Source organism: Arachis stenosperma, chromosome 8, assembly GCF_014773155.1.
Source record: "Arachis stenosperma cultivar V10309 chromosome 8, arast.V10309.gnm1.PFL2, whole genome shotgun sequence".
NCBI lineage: Eukaryota > Viridiplantae > Streptophyta > Magnoliopsida > Fabales > Fabaceae > Arachis > Arachis stenosperma.
This window is the reverse complement of record NC_080384.1, coordinates 46172975-46195793: the sequence shown is the minus strand read 5'-3', so window position 1 is coordinate 46195793 and position 22819 is coordinate 46172975. Positions and strand designations below refer to the sequence as shown.

The 22819-nt window shown below is 34.2% G+C and overlaps 1 protein-coding gene across 4 annotated transcripts; it reads right to left on the bottom strand.

The window, feature by feature from the left end:
- Positions 1-3761: 3761 nt before the first annotated feature.
- On the bottom strand, positions 3762-21538 carry LOC130944339 (protein unc-13 homolog). Of its 4 annotated transcripts, none has more exons than XM_057872624.1 (27): positions 21357-21538; positions 20935-20975; positions 20649-20824; positions 20478-20542; positions 19446-19776; positions 18454-18520; positions 18190-18343; positions 17171-17338; positions 16925-17035; positions 16547-16756; positions 15985-16086; positions 14873-15094; positions 13949-14023; positions 13766-13849; positions 13133-13315; positions 12878-13033; positions 11890-11982; positions 11120-11191; positions 10602-10719; positions 9523-9704; positions 8888-8969; positions 7818-7919; positions 7623-7729; positions 5958-6035; positions 5786-5881; positions 4434-4529; positions 3762-4115 (listed from the first exon to the last, which is right to left on the bottom strand). In XM_057872624.1, exons 2-27 carry the CDS (start codon positions 20940-20942, stop codon positions 3942-3944), a joined length of 3312 nt encoding a protein of 1103 aa, XP_057728607.1. In that variant the 5' UTR covers positions 20943-20975; positions 21357-21538; the 3' UTR covers positions 3762-3941. The 4 variants fall into 4 exon arrangements, 3 of the variants coding, with proteins under 3 accessions (XP_057728607.1, XP_057728606.1, XP_057728609.1); XM_057872623.1 differs by having other exon boundaries at positions 21219-21507; XM_057872626.1 differs by having other exon boundaries at positions 13766-13846; positions 21219-21507.
- Positions 21539-22819: the final 1281 nt, after the last annotated feature.

The following is a 22819-nucleotide window of genomic DNA, read 5'->3' as shown; positions in this document are numbered from 1 at the left end:
TAATTATCTTAGCCATTTTAATTATGTGAGTAATTAGTTTTTAATTATATTTTACTTTTTAGTTAAAAAAATATTAGTTAGTTAGATCTTGTTGGTCATAATGATTTATTGTATGTAGATTATATATATTTAGTGAGTTACTTAATTTTATATGACAGAGATAATGTGTATATATATTAGTGTGTTAATTTGATTAAACATAGATAGTTAGTTATAGGTACGCTAAAGTGTTACTTAATTTTAACTTTTTTTTATTCACTATCACTTACTTCCATTCGTTCGACTGAGAAGACACGATGAGAAGAGGTGGTGAAGACGAAAAAGAGTGATGAGCAATGGGTAAAGACATGCTGAGATATGTATATTCACACAAATTGAACCTTTTGATTTATATCCTTTTCTAATTTTTTTTTTTGTTTTACACTTGTAGAATCCAACAATTTGGGTTTTTTTATTCAAAATTATTACAAGTCCAAAATTTGGACCCAGAGACTTGGGCTTCGTAGTTTAAAAAGACAAATCTACTACTTGGACCAACCCATTTATAGCCAACAAAATTTCAAATTCTCTAGAAAAAAAAAACTAGACAATTTGATTTCTTTTTAACCAGCATCAATCGGTTGGTCCGATTTGATTACCTATATTTAAAAAAAAAATAAGAGTAAATGACAAATAAGTTCCTGACCTTTTTTTTCGCGGACATTTTCGTTCCCAAGGATTAGAAAATACATTCATGTCCCTGACCCTTCTAAAATGCGGACAAATTTACTCCTCCGTTGAAGTCACCCAGTTGGACCTGACGGAAAATGCTGATGTGACTCGCGTGGCGCTGACCTGGCTGTTACGGGATGACACATGGACTGTATCTTCTGAAAAGAGGGCGTATTAGTCCTCACTACCAAAACGGCGCCGTTTCTCCCCCACCACTCCAAACACACTTTAATCCCCTTTTGCATTTTTAACCAATCAACAATACTTCACCAAATCCAGAAGCAGCAAATTCAGCACTTCTACTTTTGCAATTTCAGAATCATCAGCAATGCATCCAAAACACACAAACAAAGAATCAACAGAGTAACAAATCACAGCAACATCAGCGAAATTTTAAGAAAAACGAGAGGCAGGAGTCTAAGCAAATTCAAATTCAACAAGTAATTCAGCGACATATTCACCAACAACAGAGCACAAATTCAATTTCACAAGTTCAGTTCACAATTCAACCAGTCCAGATTGTGCAATTTATGAAGAACATGTAAGAACTCCTCATAATTCTAGAAAAATTGCTACACACTCAAATAGAATCAGCAACTTACCAGAAATTGCATATGGAGGAAACGGCTCTGGCCGAGGAGGAAGTTGCCATCCAGAGCGGCGGAGCAGTAGCGGAGGGGTTGAATCTCCCACCGACGGCAAGCGGCACTGGCGAAGTTGCAGTTCTACATTGAGGCAGTGGTGCCGAGGTCGGCGCCGTCGCAAAGGAGGAAGGAGAGAACACCGTGCATGATGGAGGCGACTGGATCCTGAGCGGTGAGGATGCCGTCCCGAGTGATTCCACGGGTGTGCTTCGCGGTGGCGTTGTTGCGACGCGAGGAGCACTGAACGGTCATGTGGAGGCAGCGCTGAGTTCCGATGGCGATCCTTGCAGAGGTTGGTTCTGTCGTGCTTCTTCGATTGTGGCCAAGCCACCACTACTGACGGCAGCAGTCTTCCCCTGGGAGCGCAAAGATGAGACTAGAACAGAACAGTGGGACACGGTGGTTGTGGAGGGTGCGCATGGAGAGAGGAGTAGAGTGTGTTAGGGTAAGCGAGGGAGTGGAGAAGGAGGGGGATGGGGCAAGGAGAGGAGGGGCAACGTAGGTGGTGGTAAAAGAGGGAGTCAGGGGCAGGAGGTGGTTGGAGTTGGAGATGGCTGAGGACAGTGACCCACTTCACCGTTTCTGTGGAAAGATTAGGGATCATAAATGTGAAAGATTGGGAGTTTGAGTGAAACGATGTCGTTTTGGGATAGGAGGACTAATATGTCCTGTTTTAAAAAGCTACACATTTTGGTGTGAGGGGACTAATATGTCCTGTTTTAAAAAGTTACATGTCACGTGTGCTCCCGTAACGGCCAGGTCAGTGCCACGGGAGCCACGTCAGCGTTTTCCATTGAGTCCAACGGAGTCACTTCAACAGAGGGGTAAATTTATCCGCGTTTTAGAAGGATAAATGACATGAATGTATTTTCCAATTCTTGAGAACAAAAGTGTCCGCGAAAAAAAAAACGTCAGAAACCTATTTGTCCTTTACTCAAAAAATAAACACCACATAAGAAAAAACACACAACTTTTCCAATATCAATGCATAAACACTCAATTATGTTCCATATCAAAAAATGAACCATGATTTAATTCTTTTAGAAACATAAATCTAAGCTTGAAATAGAAATATGAGGATTTAATTTTTAAAATATTTTAATTTTCTAAAAATAAGAATTAGAAGGTCCAATTTTAATATTATAAATCTTTTGAATTTTTTAATTTTCTGAAAAGTAAAATTAGAGTATCGGATTTTAGTTTAAAATAAACTTTTTATTTTTTTTTCAAAATAAAATCGAAAAATCTGATTTCTCAAATGATCATATAGGTATATATCACACTTCTTTGAACCATATGTGTGCATTTCACTCCTTGGCCAATAAAAAAAATACTTTAGAACATACCGTATCCTATCCTATACTATTATTATAAAAGAGAATTTGCAGATAGCGAAATTATTCACATGTCATGCCTCAACCCAGGCATACATACTCAATTTGGTTTTATTAAGATCATCTATGTATCTGTATAGTCATAACTACATTCTATATGCCACCATTTAGAATATTAATTCAACCCTTCTACCTATTAGAGGATTTATGATGTTATTTATGCCTTTCTTATTCGTTGTTCACTTAAAAAATATGCTCAATTCAAAATAATTCATGTGTTATGCAACTAAAAATTTTTGTATTTTCAAACTAAAATTTATGTGTTTTTTAACAAACATTTATGATTTCCTTTTATATAGTTCAACTAAAATATCTAAAGAATTCAAAACAATTTCTCTGTTATACAACTAAAATTTTTGTATTTTTCAAGTAATATTTTTGTATTTTTCTTCTTTGCTATTCAACTAAAAAAACTGTACAGTTCAAAATAATTTTTAGATTATATAAAATAAAATTTCTATGTTTCCAACAAAATTTCTATATTTTTCAATTAAATTTTTTGTATTTTTCAACAAAAAAATTGTGTTTTTTTTCTGTTTATTTTTCAAACTTCTCTTTCTCCTCCTCTCTCATTTTTTTCTTTTTATTTCACCTTCAAAAGAGAAAAATAAATAATGCACAAGCAACAATAAGATATATATATATATATATATCAGAAAAAGAAGAAAATTGTTTAACTGTGGAATAAGAAGTGTACGACTTACATGCACGTTGTATAAGTGATTTTTTCTATATCAAAAAGATTAATTAGACTTAATTATCAAGATTTCCTTACCCACTAACACTACCCTTAATTATATATTTATCGGGCTAAAGTTTCGTTCTCTGTAATGAAACATATAAAACAATTATCGGGCTAAACATCTATTTATCGGGCTAAAGTTCCAATCAAGTATTCTTTATAGATGACCCAGAGAGAGAGAGAGAGAGAGAGAACGTTGCACCAAGCCAACTGTACACGATACTGTAATTGATCATGAAGCTGACTTTTCTAACAAATAATCTGCCCTCCTAAATGAATCGAAACTTCAATAATTGAATTCTTACCGTCTTGACATGGACGAATTTTACAAATGGAAGATTAATACCATTGTAATTAGTTACAAAACCAGATCTGGTAGTCTGATTATACAGCAAATCATCTATATCTCAAAGTGAAAATTGTGCCTTTCCATTTTTTGTACACAATACACTAAGCAGAAGACTTGGGTATCTTGTATTGTTTCTTGAGAAACAGGGATGCCTCTGAATCGCTCCTATGGCACAATATTCTCAATAGTGTTTTGGAATCAGCTCCTAGTTTGCTTTTGCCACCTTGCATTTCCATGCCACTAGCAGATTTCAAGTCTTCAATCAACTCTCGCGTCTGCAAATTTGTACAGATTATCGTATGCTACATAGATTCCAAGAAATTATTGTTCCGAGAACATATATTCTAAAAAAGGCAGGCCCATAAAGAAAATACATTCTAGCAGCATTAAATTACGAGATAGTATTGTACAAGAAACGACTCCTTTGAAAATCATCTACACATTGTGACTTCAAAAGTTCCAAAATAAGTGAATAACTTATGGAATTCGATCATTAACCATACGGCAGACCACATAAAATTGCTAAGCCTATTGGACACCTATCTAACTGATCATCGGATTATTGAAGCAAACAAACAACCAGGTGAACTAACCTCGTATCCATGCAACTTGATCACATGCCGAACACGTGCAATCTGATTTTCGACAACACCTCGAGGAAGCCCATCTCCTCCGGATATGAAGAATTCCTATGATGCATCCACAAAGAAGCTAATACTCAGAAACTTAAGCTTCTAAGAGCTAAATTGAGATTCTAGTTACTATCAAAAAGCCTCGTTCTGAGGGTCAGTCTAGATTCTAGAACGAGGTTTTAAATGGGAGAGAAAATTTCATGTTTTAGATTTGAGTAAAATTACATGTGAATCTAAACCCAGGGATATGTTTTCTAGATTTATTACGAAACTGGAATATAGTCACTCAAGCATCCTTCGGCAACGGATACTTATCAACTGCAGCCAATAAAAGTGAAACTTTACTTTGACAAACCGTGTCAACTTGAGTGTTTAACCCATTTTTCCTCTTTAATGGAGCTTCGATTTTATCTGTTCAATGGGAAAAACGATCTTCTTCGTGACCAATCAGGCAGAAACATTCACTGGCTTTGAAAGAAGCAGCTAAACCCCTAAAATTTCAATTCTACCTTTGGGATTAATTATTTGACAATAACATTTGGTCAATTTTTTTTCTTTTTTACCAATTTTACTCCTCCCCTATAGTGTCATCATCATCACACTCCTCTCTCTGCACCCCTCACGCCACTGTACCCTAGACCCCACCTCACCACCTCCTGTGTTTCACTCTCACTCTTCTTCGCTCTCTCTGAGACAATCTGCTAAGTAACCCTTTTTTCTTTGAGTCAGTTCCAATGGAAGCACATCCACAAGAGTCACAAGCTCACAAGCCTTGGCTTCTTCCAATGCCAACATTTCTCTTTTAAGTGCCTCACCCCACCGCACTACCCAACCCCCCCCCCCCCCCCCCCCGGCGCTACCCAACCACGCCACCCCCACCCCTATCGCACCACCCCACCTCACCGGGCTACCCCCACCACGCCACCTCTCCTCTTCCACTGTTCCATCTCTTTCCTCCCTTCTCCCCACGGGGGTGCATTGTACACCAGAGAAGCTCCCAAACCAAGCCCCTCCAAGGAGGGAGAGAGGGAGGAACTATATACGGGAGGGGTAAAATTGGCAAAAAAAATTGACGGACAAAGAATTAATCTCAAGAGTAGAATTGAAACTTATTGAAAATGTAAGGAACAACAATGCCACGAATTAAACATTAGGGAATTTTTGAAGCTTTTCAAAAATATTAGAGACAAAAGATATACTTTACTCTTATTTTAATTATGACCATGGAATACATTTAGGACATCCAGAACTGATTTGCCTGCTGTAAATTATACATAAAGTTTTTTGGTATTAAGATTACAAGTGTAAGATACCTTTAGGACATCCAGATCTTCCTCTAGTAATTTTGCATCACCGGGAAAGAAAACTCTTGATGGACCGCCATCTAATATAACCCGGAGTAATCCATCCTAACAAGTAGGAACATGTTAGAATCAGAGTACCAGAAATGAATTAAATTAATAAAAAGCAAGGATCAGTACCAACCAATGATGCCTGAAGAAGACTTGTCACTATGCGATCCCTGAGAGGCTCCACAACAATGTCACAAAGTTGACTAAGCTCCTACATTAAGTGAAAACAGAAGTCAACAACACATGATTAGTAAATTCTAGACTTTCAAGTAAATCCAAATATAAAATCGTGAGTGGTGCTCAAGTTAAATAAATGTAACTAATGGAGTTTCCAGTATGGATAGCTAGGTGCAATGGGATGTCTTTGAATGTGTTAGGAAGTTGGAGAAAATATAGTCAAGTACAGAACCAATGGCCTTCTTCAGCATAGTTTTTGATAGCGGATGAGACAAAATTTGCCATTGGATTATGGTGTACGGTGTTGTGGGAAATGGATAAAACGGTGGATGGACTGAAATATATATATATATATATATATATATATATATATATATATATATGTACCAAAAAATATGCATAAAATACTGCACGTGTAATATTTTATAAAATCTAATCAATATAAGCAACTTTCTAGCCATAAAGTATGCAATTAATTCAGAAATTTTAACAAAAAAACACAATGTTAAGTCACAAAACACCAGAAAACATAAGTCACAGTTTATTGGCGGCAGCGGCGGTGCTGTCAGCAGTTCATCTTTGAGCAGCAAACAGCGAGAAAGACAGAGAGGGAAGACATTCTTTGGGTTGGTGAAGGCTGAAATCTGGTCGGGAAGGTTTTTGAGACCCTAACATTAGCTTCTAGGATTTTCAGAATGACAATAACCCCCCTCAAATCCAACAAAAAAATTCCACAAAGACATGCCATTTCCGCCATTGTCATCACAGAACGCCATGACACCACGGACATTGCGGCCCCCGATTTTCCACGAAGCAACACAACAGAAATGGCAGCAGACCGAAAATCCACCATGCCATTTCGCCATAGCTGATATTTTAAAACACTGTTCTTCAGAGGATATACTCCAATTATGAGAATCAAGGGCAGAGATAAGTTGGAAGTTAGAGCTGAATGAGAATCTTTGGAAGCAGATTTTTATATGAGAATTGAGAAGCAACACAGAGGATATGGAATATTTTAGAAACAGCCACAAAATCCTAGCTTGGAGGTGAAAATTAGGGATGACATCATACCACAAATCACACATTTTAAGTATCTTGGATCTGTACTTCAAAGTGATGGATAAATAGAGAGGTGTGTACCATAAAATTCAGGTGAGGTATTAATGACATTGCATGGTAATGGTACTAAACGTTGGGTGCTAAACAACCAACCAGAAAATAAGATCGGCATCAAGATTGAAAGGAGTGAACACACTAAACAAGGTGGAATTAAGAATAAATGCATTGAAGAAATAGGTATAGCACCTATCATGGTAAGAGATAGTAAGATCACGCATTAGGCAGAGTGTGAACTGAAGATATGTGTAGTTGTAACAAGAAAAGTGGATCAAATGGAAAGCAGCTCAAAATCTAGAGGAAAAGAGACTAAGTAACTGTAGGTAAAACCAATTTAAGTGGTTTGACAGAAACATAGAAGACATTACAATATTAACTGATCCACATAACTGAGCACACTTAATAGGATAAAGCTTAGTTATTATTGTTTATATATACTAATCAAAATCAACCTAACAAGACAATATAAATAATGGTTTCTTCATGACAAGACAAACTTTACCATATCAAGTGGTTCTATTAGTGCATCCATCCTGGAGGCTGAGACACTTGGTTTGTATAAGTTGTCTATAAATGGAACTCTAAGATCCCGGAAGATGATTTTGGTTCCTGCAAGTTGATAATTAACAATGGAGTAAAACTGAAAAGTTAGATCAGTTTGATTTGCAAGAAAAGGGATAAGCTTCTGAATTCTCACCAGCATACTCACAAATGCGATCCATTGCAGCATTTATAGCCTTTCTACTTCCGTCAAATGTATCCTTTTGAGGAAAACTTTTGGACTTATCTAAGGATTTCTCTGTAGACAAAAGGATTGCAGAAGTGCAACACATGAGAAAAGACTTCAGAGTATTTCATCGCAAAGAGAATGCATGAAAATTGGAATTATAGGTAAGACAAATAGAGATTCTGATCTTAGATCGATATGATTATGTGTAAAATATTATAATAAAAAAAATATTATCCTAATTAAATAAGAGCAATAATGAAATGTATGAAAATATATAGACTATAAGAAATTAAGTTGGCATAACTTAAGTTGGCATAACTTACCCTGAAAACTAGCTCAAGAGGTAAGGGTTGCCTCACAATTATAAGGGCTATCAGGTTTACATTTTTAGACACTGTGGGACTTAATACACTCCCCTCACGCTCAGAACTAGACAAAGACTCGGAGGCTTTGATACCGTATAAGAAATTAAGTGGGACTAACTTACTCCAAAAGCTAGCTCAAGAAATAAGGGTTGCATCACACTTATAAGGGTTATCAGGTTATCAATTTTAGATAATGTGGGACTTCATATTAACTACTCCTAAAAAGATTATCTAAATACTTCATGATATTCTCACAATAAGATATTATGAGATTTTCAAATATTCTAATTTCTAACAAACATGACCCTATCCCATTATGAAATAACAGCAAAGACAACCTAAAAAATATAGGCACTATCTTGAAGGTTGAACCAGATACAACTAATTAATTAATTAATTGTAAAAATACGATTGATTAACTGGAAAAATAGTAAGCTAGTAAGCTACAAACAGTTTTATCCCCTATTGAAAAATGAAGACTTGGACATGCATCATATACAACAACAACATAGCCTTATCCCACTAGATAGTTGCTTGACTACATGGATCAGCCATAGTGCCCATATAATGATCATATCTATGTTTGGCCCACTTATACTTGATTCTCTTTCAAAGGACACATATCATATTAACTACGAAAAGTAATACAGAAATAAAAGTTCAGTCACATACTTATGAGTTTCTCCTGGGACCTTTTACTTGTCCATCGCTCCCAAATGCTATCTTCCAGTTTATTCAGATGACTAATTGCATACTGTCAAGTGCAGAAAAACTTCTATTAACTTAATAGAGGGAAAACACCAAGATAATATATGGTATAGAAGGAAAGTTTCACCATAGATTGACAACTGCTTTGGTTATTAAATAGTCCAGGCTAAAAACTAATCCCAATCATGTAAGCACAAAAAGAGAAGGGAACAGTCCCACCAAACAATTATTTCCCAATGACAGAGATTGTCAAATGCAGAGAATTGTTTTGAATTAAAAAACAACCTTTAAAACTAGTACATTTTTTGATATACTGATCAGTAAATTGTTAAGTTTTTCCTTAAGATTTAAAATCTAAAATAGTATACTATATTGACAGTATCCAATGAAGAATAATTAAAATGAACCAAGGAGAGATCTAAGCAACCACAGGTTTTTAATTGAAAGCTTGGGGGGGAAATGACAATCCAAATAAATTAATTCTAAGAAATAGAGATTCATCAAGGTAGATTGAGATGATGAGAAGAAACACATATTATCACAAACGCATAAACAAGTGTGCAAACTATCCAACCACAATTCAAGTTGCTTGAACTCACATATAAAGTGTTTAATTGAACACAGAGTGTTGAAGTTGCAAGGACACTGATTTCATTTGTCCTTGTTGGCTCTTCAGGCATTCGAGCATCAAATAGTTCCTTCTTTACAAAAGCCTTTATGCCAACTTCCTTTTTGTATCGTGTGAGAATAGGAACAGGTGGTGTTAAATCCTCTTTGCTTGCTGTGGGATTAAATGGGAACTTTAGAATTCATACTAATATATCATCTATGGAACTACACATACTTATACCAGATAATTAAAAAAGGATATATGAGGAAGTCATCCTTTCAAAAACATGTTCACTAAATGAATATAAGGATTAGACCATCCACTCAGGATGATGTAATTAACCAATAGACAGCAGCAAAGGATGTTAGTACTTAGTAGTACACTGATACAGGGGAGGGAAAAACTATTGCCATCCTTAATACTATCACTAATCATTCTCTCAAAAGTTTAAACTGTCAGATATGACTATCTTTATATCTTAACATGCCCCCTGAAGAAATTTAGGATTGAAGCACAGAGATGCAAATGCAAACCTGAAATCTAAGTCTTATTTAGAAGATAGGGTTGGACAACGATCGAACTCTATAACATAGACCAATGGTTCATAGAAGCTCTAATACCATACCATAAATGATAAATCATCCCTTTCAAAAACTCAGCTATTGAGAATAAAGGCACATAAATGGTTTTATATCTTGACAACTACAAAGGAAACCACATAAATATTTGCTGAGGGATTTTGGATAAATTCATGCTTTTATGATGGTAACATCTAGAATTCTGGTTTCAATATCTTTTTCAATGGAAATCCAAATTTCCTGACAGTAATTCAGATGTTTGCTTTGTAATCTTCTGAATTATTTTTTATTTCAACTTTATTTGAATTATGCTATCTTGTCAAGATTTTCAAATATATTTTAATTGTGGTTATCACATAATCTAAAAGTAGCTTCTTCTTAGTCTTATTATGATGCTATACGAGCCACTTGTGCAAGTCTGGAAATTATTGTTTTTGTGTAGAAATTCTGAACTGGAAAATGAGGGAATAGACATGAAGCATCCACTCACCCAAATCATTAACAGCATTGTTTGCATACACCTGAAGAGCATTGTCAATGCCACGGAACAAGCAATTTAATTCTGTAAACCTCATCGGTACTTTAAGAGCAAAAAATTGATCAACAGTCTGCATACAGTAAAATGGTAAATTAACTGACAGTCCAATGGATATAGACAAAACAGACAATGGAAACAAATAGTTATCGTCCATGGCTGCATGTTTAAGTATTCAAAAACAAAGATGTCAAGTCAACTAGGCAGGAGCCCTGAAAGGAAATGGCCACTACCCCAATCACTAGGAGGACGAAGTCCTCCACTTTCACAGTTTCACACAAGCATTAAAAAATCAAAAATGGGTCCAAAATAGGTCAACGAAATAGAAATGTAAAATGAAATATGTAACATATAGCTAGATGTCATTCAAGAAGGAAGCATCGAGTTTGAAAGATGCAAAGAAAATTAAATATCCCTGGGCAATTCACACAATTTATGCCAAATTGGTATATAATGCAAAACTAAATTCTTACCTCCTCTACAATCCTGTAAACTTCCACAATTGAACTGGCATGCCGCTGTTGAGGTGATATTGGGTCCCAATTCTGCTAAAGTACACAATATTAACATTTGATACGTGAAGAAGATTTACTAAAACAGGATGAGAGATGAATATGCATAGGGAAGCTACAAATACAAACTTTCAGTCTCTCTTTAAGGTTATTTAGCTTTCTCATAAACCTAAATCCCTCCCAACCAAGAATATCAACATTATCCCAGACTTCTATCACAAAAGGAAGGAAAGAGCTATTCGACGTCCACGTGTTCTCAAATCTAAACGGAGAAGGGACCCATCTAATCTTGTGATTCCAGAATAATCAGGAATTGTTCAGAAACTGGTCTAAAGAAACTCTCTTTGGATAAATCAGGAAAAACATCCTCCCAAGCAGGGGAAATATGGATTACATGGTTGGTTCCAATAGGGATTTCATGAATCAGGTATATATAATTTTCCTGTCTAATATAACTTATAAAAAGGACTGGTGAATTACTAAATACAGAAAGTAGACCTGATAAAATTATTGAAAATTTTACTATAGAGTAGATTTAACCACAAAACCTCATCCAGCTACCGAAAGCCCAAAGGAAAAATAGAAAGTTTGAAGAACTAGCTACATAAATAACCAATTAAAAAAAAGGTACTTAAGCGAAATTTATGTCCAATTTAGTGTGACAGATAAAGATAACCCAAAAAATGCCTGCCATTTGACATGAGGGGAACACTGTGAACAACAAGGTTTACCTCCTGTTGAATAGCCCGCTCCACCCAACCTAGAATTCTTCCAAGCTGTGAATTGACCCAGCGTAACACCAGTGTCCCAGATTTTTCCTCAATCTATAACATCCAAAAATGCCAAGGATGATTTCATGAGGAAAAATCAATATTAGATTCAAACATGGAAGTTGTTGCTTGTGTTAGTAAGAATTGTGCTCAGTAAAAACCCAACATATATGTTGACAAAATATATCTTTTTAGAGTGTGTTTGGATAAGATATTTTCAAATTTCAAAGAATTTCAAATGATTAGAAACCAAAATAATTCAATTAAATTCCATTCAATAACAAAATTTCTTATTTGGATGATGTAAATAGATTAATTATATGCATCTATAAAATTCTTGGTATGGATAAGGTAATTACATTACCTCCATTCACAAAATATTGTATTCTAATAAAATAGAATATCAAATTTGTTTCATTAAAAATAAACTAAAATGTTTTTCCCCATTTAATGTGGTTGAATTTCCTTTTTGTTAGTTTTAAATGAAATTGAGAGAAGAAGGAAATGAAATTCCCTCCCTATAAAATTCCCTATTTTGAGTAGTTAAAATCCATCATTAAAATTGTTTCCAAATTGAAATTCTTTCCTACTACTTACCCAAACACACAATTTTACCACAAAGTAATTTAAATACTCCCATAAATTACGTTTCCTTCCTCAAAGTGACTTATCCAAACACACACTTAGTTTAATATAATATTATTCTTTAATTCAACATAGGAGTTAAAGGCATCTCTTTTAAATAAATAGTAACTTCTATCAATAGTATCCAAACAATATCTACGGTATCAAAAATCACTTTTCTTAAGATTAAAATTCTCAAACATAAATTATGTTTGTGTTACCTCACTTTCAATCAAAATTAAGTTTACAAATCAACATGAAGTTTGCAACATCTATATTAACAAATAAGTTCAGTTCTAATTGCAAAGTAACATAACCACCTAACCTCGTAGAGATTCAATTTCTTGCACAAGATTTCAGCATTTTCTTCTTGGCATGAAGATGTAATAAGTGCCATTATGAACTGCTCTAGACTTTCAGCTTCTGGGAATACAGAAATGACATCCTCAGTTAGATGTTCAGCACCATCCACAAAAGGTTTCTGAAAAAGACCAAGAAAGTAATATGTGTCATTTCAAAGACATTTCACAAGGTAATCAAGAAAGTAAAAATATATCCAAATTGTGTACAGCATGCTGACCAGTCTATGGCCATAAAGTTTGTGAACTAATGACGCAGATACAACAGTTGCCTGAGGATGCCGCTGAGATAAAATGGGCATAAAAGTTCCCGAATCTTTTTTTAAGAGCTTCTTGAGTTCTTCTGCAAGCAATGTCAAATGATGCTCATGCGACACATCTGCTCTTTCAACAACTTGTAATGTCTGCAGAAAGTAAAGAGATCCTTATAGGAAGGTATAAAAATGAAGAACAAACCAAGGTCTTCTTCTATCCCGTAGTTTGAACAGGATTAAAAAGCTAAATCAAATGTTATCACCAAGTCAAAATGTCAAATGGCAGAATCAAGAAAAAGTTTAAAACAAGATTTAAACTACATCTTTGCTTCCATGTTGCCAATGGTTCTCTGGTATTCATTTAACTCTGAAGCCAAATGACAACAACAATATATTGGTCATGTTACAAAAATTTCACTTAAAAGAAGCTATATACCATCAACGAGAAAGAACAGTAAAATTTGTCATTCATTAGTCAAGTGCACAATAATACCATTTAAGGATTCCAGTACAAAAGCAGAACTCATAAACACTCATTAGGACAGTAAAATTCTTCATAACATAATTATCAGAATTAACCACTGCAACCAGAATACTCACCCTTGCAAATGCATTCTTAATTGATGATGATATATATATCTCTATCTGATCACGATCACTAATTGGCAAGGAGTGCATGGTCTGCTGAAAAAAGATAAAAGGAAGTTTCTCACTCCCATAATCTAACATTTTTCACAAAATGATACATTCAAATCTGAAAGATGCCATCTAACTGATACACACGGTTTCTGGTTCTTCCAGCAGAAGCCTCCTGGTAATCATTGCAACTGCCACAATCTTTTCCATTATTGTTGGGCCCTAAAAGGAATATGAGATGTTATAAAACCACATTAAATGTGCAACTCAGTGAGTGTGTGTGTGTCGCGTGTCGGAGGGATAGAGAGAAAGGAGGAGAGGGAGATAGATAAACAAGCACAGACAAACAAAACAAAGCAAAAATTAGCAACCAAACACAAGTTACAACAGTTAGCTATTCAAAATATCAAGATAGAATTATAGATGATGAAATATTATAAGATTGGCAGCAAAAATATATCTCTCCTTACCAATAGATTCAACAAGCCAAAACTCGACCAGTCTAATTGGAAAAACCAACTACAAATTTCGCAATCTTATTATTTTCACAACTGTGGACATAGATTCTCCAATTCAAAGACGATATCAGTTGTGATTTGTACAGTTCAACCAATGCCTATATAACAACTTCGCGTTTTCCAACTAGGAGAGTTCAACTACATAAATTAACTGATGCCATGATGTCCTGACATAAACCATGTCTAAACCATTTAAAGTAATTTTTCTTAATGGTTTCTCCTAGGGCTCTCTTGATCTTCTTATATCTCAACATATAAAGCTACCCACAAGAATATTCTTAAGATAAAGAGAAGTTACAAGAAGAATGCTCGACAAGAGAATGTTAGTAAAAAGAAAAAGTTGTCAATGAAGTCTAGCTTGCTAATCTCTCAATATGTCGTAAACCAACTCCCCAACCCCCACAAAAAAAGCCCAAAAAAAAAAGAGGAAGATATTAACAAAGATTGCTGAACCTGAACAGAAGCTCATCAACAATCAGAGAAATGATACATACAAACATATCCAAGTATCTACCATTATGTAGAACCAAACAACTTAAATCATTCAACAAACCTCATTGAACTGAAGATGGTAATCTCCAAGCTGTTTGTCAGCCCATCTCTGAATTGGTGTTAAGAAAGATTGTAAGAAAGACATATCATGTTCACCTTCAACTTTGGAATGCAAGCTTTTCAAGTTCAACCTCTCATGTTGGCCCCGTTGCTCCATTAGTGGTATTTTCTTTAATTGCTCAATCGCATGCAGCAAAAGTCCCAGCTCACTTGTGATAACATACTGTATCCTCATAATGAAATAACTAATTAATTATGACCAAAAACAGGAAAAGGTGTGCTCCATTAAGAGCAAGTACTAGCTAAGCAAATAATGCCGTAATGGCAAAAAAGAAATGAAAGAGCAAAGGCCAATCAGCAAAGAAAATTAGGGATTTCAAGATAATTATTGTTATTATTTTTACTATGTGGTGATCTTAATTCTTGATTATCTACATATAAACATTTTGGTTTTGCTCGAGTCTTGATTAAAAGGCAACGTAACAGATAAGGTTGTATTTGGTTGTTGTCCATGTCCATCAGAGGCATGGACACCGTGACAACGTTCACTGTTTAGTGAAACACAAATTTTAGAAGGACACGCTAACACACACCGACATACAAAATAATATGTATTTAATTGCCTTGCCTGAAAGCTAAGACAGATATTAGACACGAGACAAGATTTTACTACAATTTTGTCCCTTCCAATTTTTTTTTAAAATTCCACTTTCTACTCTCATCACCTTTATCACCAACAACTTCCTTCTTACTAAGGGTAAAATTGTTTTTAACAACAAATGTGATTTCTCCTTATTGTCTTAATAACTTAACAGACTACATGTATTCATGTGCATTAGTGTGTGTGTCCTTACATGTATGTCTTCATTGTCCTGAGACAGTAAACAAACACAACCTAAAGAAATATCATAAATTAAAGTGGCAAGCATCCCAGGAGAATAGAATAGGTTAATTTCAAATACACTTGATATCTAAAATCAAGTGTATCTTTCATTTTTATGGCAAAACCAAATTCAATGAGGCAATCAACAATAATACAGTAAATTAGTCCAACTATAAGAATTGAAACGGGTCAATCAAGAATATAAGAATAGAAAAATGTGATGCTTATACCTGACGAAATAAAATCCATGCATAACAGGTGTGATGAATTGTCTCTGTGATCCCCAAAACCCGCCAGGTTGACTTCAAAAGTTCAAGAATTTCCTCCACTTCCTAGAAATAAATTGAGCCCAGCAGAAAAAACAGAAATTACAGAAGTGGTAGAATGTAATTGCATCTTTTTAATAGAATAAAAGATGTATGAGAAGAGAAGAATAAAAATAGATGGGAGAACAAGATATTCTCTTTACAAGAATAAAAGCGAAAAACAATGTGTTTTCTATGTTAGTTCTCAAATCACATCAAAGATTCATTAGAATCGGTATTTATCTTTGATAGAATAAAATTCAATTTCAACCACTACATTGCAAATAAACACATTTTCCACAGTAACCCTCTATTTACTTCACATTAACAAAAATTAGAAGAAGCATCAATTGCACAGACCATGTTCCCAAGAACTACACCCTAAACTTTTTCAATCTTAAAAAAAAAACACACAAACACACACACATTAAGGTGGTAATGACACAAACCATCATGTTATAATTGCCTCAGAAAAAAAGACACCAACCTCTGTCAGCTTTCCCTCATCTAGCATGTCAAATACACTTAAAAGTAATTTCTCATATAGTCTAACATTAAAGTGGTAACCATCTGCCCAATGGCATATTTCCCCAGTTAAGTCACCCCGAGCTGGCCTCTCAGCAAGTGGAATTGCAATCTCCCTCAGAGATCTCAAGCACTCTGTCCTTTGAAGTTCACCATTTGAAGAAGGGAGAAACTGAAAGGATTAAAGGAAAACAAGAAAGAATGAAATGAAACATAGTTTGTAGAATCATGTTAGCCACATTCAATCAGACATAATAACAAAAGTAAGCAAATTCTTATGATCTAACTAGCACTAATAGATGCAATAATATACAAAACATCTGAATGGATAATCACACACCTCAGATTCCTCAATTTTTGCCAGTAGAATCCTCAGCTCATTTGTCTTGCGCCCAGATTCACCAAATCCAACAGCAGGGTGATTAACAAGCCCCTCCTCCAAAACTTTTAACTGTACTGACATCAATTTAGAAATGTTCAAAATCAGACAACAATATTGACACCCTCACATTTCCATCAATAGAATCAAAAACAAATAAAGAATAGATGAAAAGAGAGTATAAGATTACTGAATTGATTATACTACCTGCCTCTTTTGCCACCGTATGAAAGCCTTTTTATCAGAAAATTCTGAGCGTGATATACAGCAAAGCAGCTCCAAAGGAATCAATAGAGTGTCCATTCTTTTCCCTACTTTTCCAACAAGAGCATTTAGCAATCCTTGTCTTGTTCTAATATCCATCACCTCAGATATCTGCAATCCCTCATACATCAATATGGGGTCATAAAACATGAACGTAAATTTAAGGGTTTTTTGCTTTTCACAGTTCAGAAGTATATCGTGCCTCATTCCAGATAAATAATAACACTGTTGAACGTGTTATCTATAGGGAATAAGTATGGTAAAAAGTTTTAGTTAACAGAGTAAAGAACTAAAGATAATCCATAAGTATTGTGGATACTCATAGAGGACAGTTGAGAGCCAAATCTCTCCCAATAAATACTCTAGCATTTACTCTCTAATGACAATAATGCAGATTCACTTTCAGATCACACTTCTTCTCCCTGTCTCACTCAATAGTTTCTGTTATTCTAACATAGAAGAAAAATATGTAAAGAAAGTAAGCTCATACTCATGAGCTTAAGATAAGGATGTTAAGTGGAAAATTGAATCCATATTGTGTGTTGAACAAATTCAAGAATCAAAACCTATCAGGTCCCTTTGAGGACTGCAGTCCACTGAGATTACTTTTCCTTCAGTTTAACCTTTTTAAGTTATAACACTAAATATTTCTCACCCTATAACTCTGTCATCTGATTAACAGAGCATAAAAGAACCAGGCTAAGTTAAAGTGTACTTTTTCTTAGAAGCAAATCAAAGCATGGGCCAAGGGACTAACTTTAACTGAGTTTTCCATAAGAGTTATAAACAAGCCTCCAAAATCCATTTATAAATGCAAACCCAGCTTCTGAACCACCGCTCTCAAGAAAAGGGAAGCCATGGTATTACAAAGAGTTAAAATAATGGAAGGAAAAAACAAAGTATGAGTAAATGGAATCCTGGAGCACTAACAAACCAACTAATCCTGGAGAAAAACAACATACCTCCATCTGAACACGCATGGTTTCTAACAAGCCAACTAATCCTGGAGCACTCTGGGACTGAGACACAACACTTCCAGTTTTGCTCCGCCCAAGTTTCCTAATCAAACTGGATCTTTTCTCTTTCTTTTTTTCTTTGGATGGGACAATCAAACCCCTGTTATCCAAGGAACAGATAAAATATTTAACATATGTTAAAGAATCCAATTATAAATTTTTGTCAAGGAAAAGTGATCTTCCCAAACTAAGGGCACTATGAACACGTACCCTGTGGCTCCAGCACAAGCCAAAAGGATCTCATATGCAGTTTCCCGTAGATCATCATCTGTGAGGCCTAGAAACAGTAACAACAGAAACTAAGAAAATTCACAGCATCCTTTGAACCTTTGGGTCAAGTTCAACGTCAAAATTATCTAAATGTATGTTTGCGTTTTTATATTAAAACCAATATATCATTAAGCGTAAAATTGCAAACAGAGAGAAATATAAAGAATGAGGAAGAAATCATACACCATAAGTTTTTTAGTACACCATATGGAAACAGTTACGCAGAATGCTGCTTGTGAAATATATAGTACTGCACACGTCGCGCACGGGAGGTGTTTGTACCCATTCAATCGCAATTTTAGTACGCTTTGATATAATCCTCGAAAGAAGACTGTGAAAATACCCCAAAGCTCAGCATTATTGCCTCACAAATTACTAATCCTACCTTCTTTAATTTCTTGTAGACATTTTTTTGTTTTATCTTTTTCTAAATCAAAAGTTCCAAAGTCCGAAAATCTTGTGCTTGTCAGTTCACTTTCTTCGTGCATCAATTATCCTAGTTTTACTCGGAAACCAGTACCATTATTATCTCTATTGGTGATCCATACGTGAACTATACAATGCATGGTCTAGCACACGGATGAATCATGAAGTGTATGCACGAACTAATACATGGTACATCACGTAATTGGTGAATTCATGGAACTTAACATGCACAATATTCCATACAAGGGACCAAGGCCAATCATAGAACTTCTCTCTTTCTCATACAGGTTTCTATCTGAGCAATAATTTCTCCATCACTCAGCAATCAACTAGTAGTGACTTCATGAAAGAGGTTATCTCACACGAATTTCTTAATATGTTTTCCTATTCCCATGATGTTCTGATATTTAATGTCAAAATACTATTCATCTGATAATAATTAACTTCATAGGATTTCTGGGAATGCATAGAACTTAGCCAACAAATAAACGTTGTAAAACATTCACCTGTGGAGAAAGAAGGCAATTTCACTGCAAGATCAGATGCATCATTGAGAGTCCTTTTGGACCTGAAACCTTCTAATGCTGCAGAATCATCATCATCCTCAAAGTCATCAATGTCATCCACAGTTAGCTCTTTTTCTTGTGTAGAGTCAAAAGACTCTGATCTTGACAGATTTGAAACAACCGGGGATGGGGCAAAAACAGGAGTTGGAGTGGATACAGCAACAGGAGGAACTGTTGAAACAGGAACAGGTGGTGGCGTCCTTCTAGGAGGTGAACCTGAAGTTTCAGGATCAGTTGTCAAATAAAACTCGCCAACTGAACCTGTATCACTCTGATAAAAAAAAAAAAAAGAATTTAAAATCTCAACATAATCCTCATAAACAAATTAACCAAAAAGCTTCAAACACCTGAAGTGTAAAAAAGAACCTAGGGTGGCCGGAAATAATCTAGCACGAGTTTTGAAGATGCATCTTATTCAGCAGCATCTATTATATAAGTAAGGGGGGAAACCCTCAAAAAATGTATGAAAAGACAAGATCCAGGAATGACTTCTATAAATAGTAAGCACTATATTATATCAATATAAAATTGTCATCACAAAGTGCACGAGGCCTAGGCAAATCAGGGCATTATGTATAATACCTATATCTGCATAAAATAAAGATGCATACGAAAATACAAAATAAATTTCCTCAACTATCTCTCATATAAGCTTAAGCAAAGGGTACAGGAAAATAAATGGTGTCTACATCCAAAATGCCCCCTCCAAGCAAGAGCCATTGGGATTCAAGTGTGAACACATAGCCCATCTTAGCTTGTGCTAACATTAACAGTTATTTAGAAGACTAAATGGGAAAGTATCAAGCTCTAGACTATATGGTTACACAAGTTCTAACACAATTATGTCCCAAACCATCTCTCCTAAATTCTAAAGCTATTCAGTAGATGAGCATAAGTAGTTTTCATATCCAATAAAAAGAACAGAGAAAGATCAAACCATCAAAGAAGGCCAAATTATTAATTATAACATACCATTTGGGGCAAACCAGTATGATCATGATAATCTCTAATAGCTTCCGAAAGCTCCAGCAGCGAACCTACACCAAAAGATTCATACAACAAGTAAATCCCTACAAAAACAATAAATAAAAAAAAGCATCATAATTCAGAAACAACAATGTGAATGACCAAACTGAAACTTACTTCTTTTTGCACAGTTGAGAACGTAATCAACACTCACTTGATCCAGATCCACATCATCAAGTGTAACAGCACCAGGCGGCATTACAACTTTCTTGATCAAACTCCCCGACAAAATGAAATCGAGAAGTACTCTCCTGTCCCTTCTGTATCTCTGCAGAAGCTCTAACGCATTCTCTCTGAAAATTTCAAATTTCATATCAAATAACAGAAAGAAGCTAACTTTACTAAGTGGATTTTGAAGTATCATGAATCTTAACGAGTAGTGAAATAACAAAGAAACACTTACTCATCCATGGCCAATCAAGGTAAAATGATGCAGAACTGAAACTGCAACAAAAATTGAGCAGAAATTAGAACTCAAACTCAAAAGGAACAAGAAAAGCCACCGTTTTGGTTTAGTTGACGTTTCATTTTTGGTAGTCAACAAAAAAAGCAAGATCAGGTTTATACATTGACACTTGATTCAGGATTTTGAATCATTCTACCAAAAGCAAGTGAGAAAAATAAAATAGCATTTTGTTTCTTTTTGCAACACGAACACATTTTGACTTTGAAGTAAAGGGACGTTACCCTCGCAGCCAACCAAAGAGGGCCTTATTTATCACTCGACTTTTTGTTAAAGAATGGATCTTGAAAACGCGGAGAGGGGAAGATAGACAGAAGAAGAAAACGAGTGAAGGAAGAAAACTAAAAAAGAAGAGGAGGGACCTTTAGGCTGAATGCAATTGAGAAAAGGGTGGTGACTGAATGAGTTAGTAAGTGAGAGAGAGAAATGAGGAGATAGCAAATTAGCAGCTTCGGTCCACTGACTTGGAAGAGACAGCGAGAATGAGAGAGAAATGAGTGCTAGCCTGCTAGGCTGTTACCATAAGCTTAGTTTAAACTTTAAAGTCTCAAATTTAGATCCAATCCAAACCATACCGAACTGGTGATTAAATACTAGAGTTAGCCACTAAAATCAATAAAATTAATTAGTAATGTATTTGTGTATAAATATATAGATAATTTAATTTATTTTTAATTAAAATTAATTAATAATATATTTATATATAAATACATATATAATTTAATTTATTTTTAACGTATATTTATATTTTAGTATATATTTTATACTAATAACTAATTTTGATGACAAATTTTAATATACACTAACATAACTCTAGTTCATTAGTTTATTAGTTGAATCAATAAATCACTAGTTGAATCGATAAAACTGGTCCCAGGTAAATAAAAATTATAAAATAATAAAAAATTTAAGATAAACATAAAATTAGTTAATACTACTACAATATATCTTAATTTGACAGGATAAAAATAATAATTTATAATAAAAATAAATTTTAATATTAGTATCAAATCAAATAACTTTAATCACAACATTAATATTAAAATAGATAAAGTAAATTAATAAATTTTTAATAAAATTTATATTTCTATTAATAATTATACATAATTAAAACTATAATTAATTCGTAGAAAATACAAAATTAAAATTAAGTTAAATATTTATAAAATTATTTAATTCAAAAATTTACTATATAATTAAGTTAGATATTTATAAGAAATACAGTGACAGAGTGGCTGCCACCGTAACCAAAGCCCCGCACTGCATCGCAGAGGAGATGTGGTGCTATGGAGTACATAGTTACCGTTAGTTCTCATCAAATTTGATCGATTTTTGTCAATTTTCATCGGTTTATGTCGATTTTTATCCTTAAACAATCTAAAAAGTGAACTGAACCAATTTATAATTTAATTTATTGATTTTTTTTTTATTAAACCAATCAGTCAGATTCGATTTTTATAACTACGATCTAAACTCAACTAAAGAAAAAATAATAAATAAATTAACGACCTAAATGGCCCTCAATTTTTGAAAGTGCTCATATTTTTGACATACAAACATAATTAAAAATAAAATAAAATATTTTTATTTTTAAATTTAATAATTTTCTACTCAGTAGATATTCTTGTATTTTTTGTCCGTAACAAAAATATTATTAACAAATTTTAAAAAATTAGAGATTAATTTTTTATATGTATTTTTTAAATAATTATCTAAATATTTTTATAAAATTTTAGAGATAATATATAAATAGTTTGCTGGATACAAAGTTATTTGTGACTTATAAAAAATAATCTTTTTTATTATTTTATCATATTTTATAATA

Bases quoted from the DNA above. Each gene is read 5' to 3' on its own strand.
- LOC130944339 (XM_057872624.1), bottom strand. The intron at 10,720-11,119 runs GTAAGAATTTAG...TACTGTATGCAG, and splicing joins TTTACAGGATTGTAGAGGAG to ACTGTTGATCAATTTTTTGC. The intron at 6,036-7,622 runs GTAAAGTTTGTC...CACTTAATGTAG, and splicing joins TAATAGAACCACTTGATATG to GAGCTTAGTCAACTTTGTGA.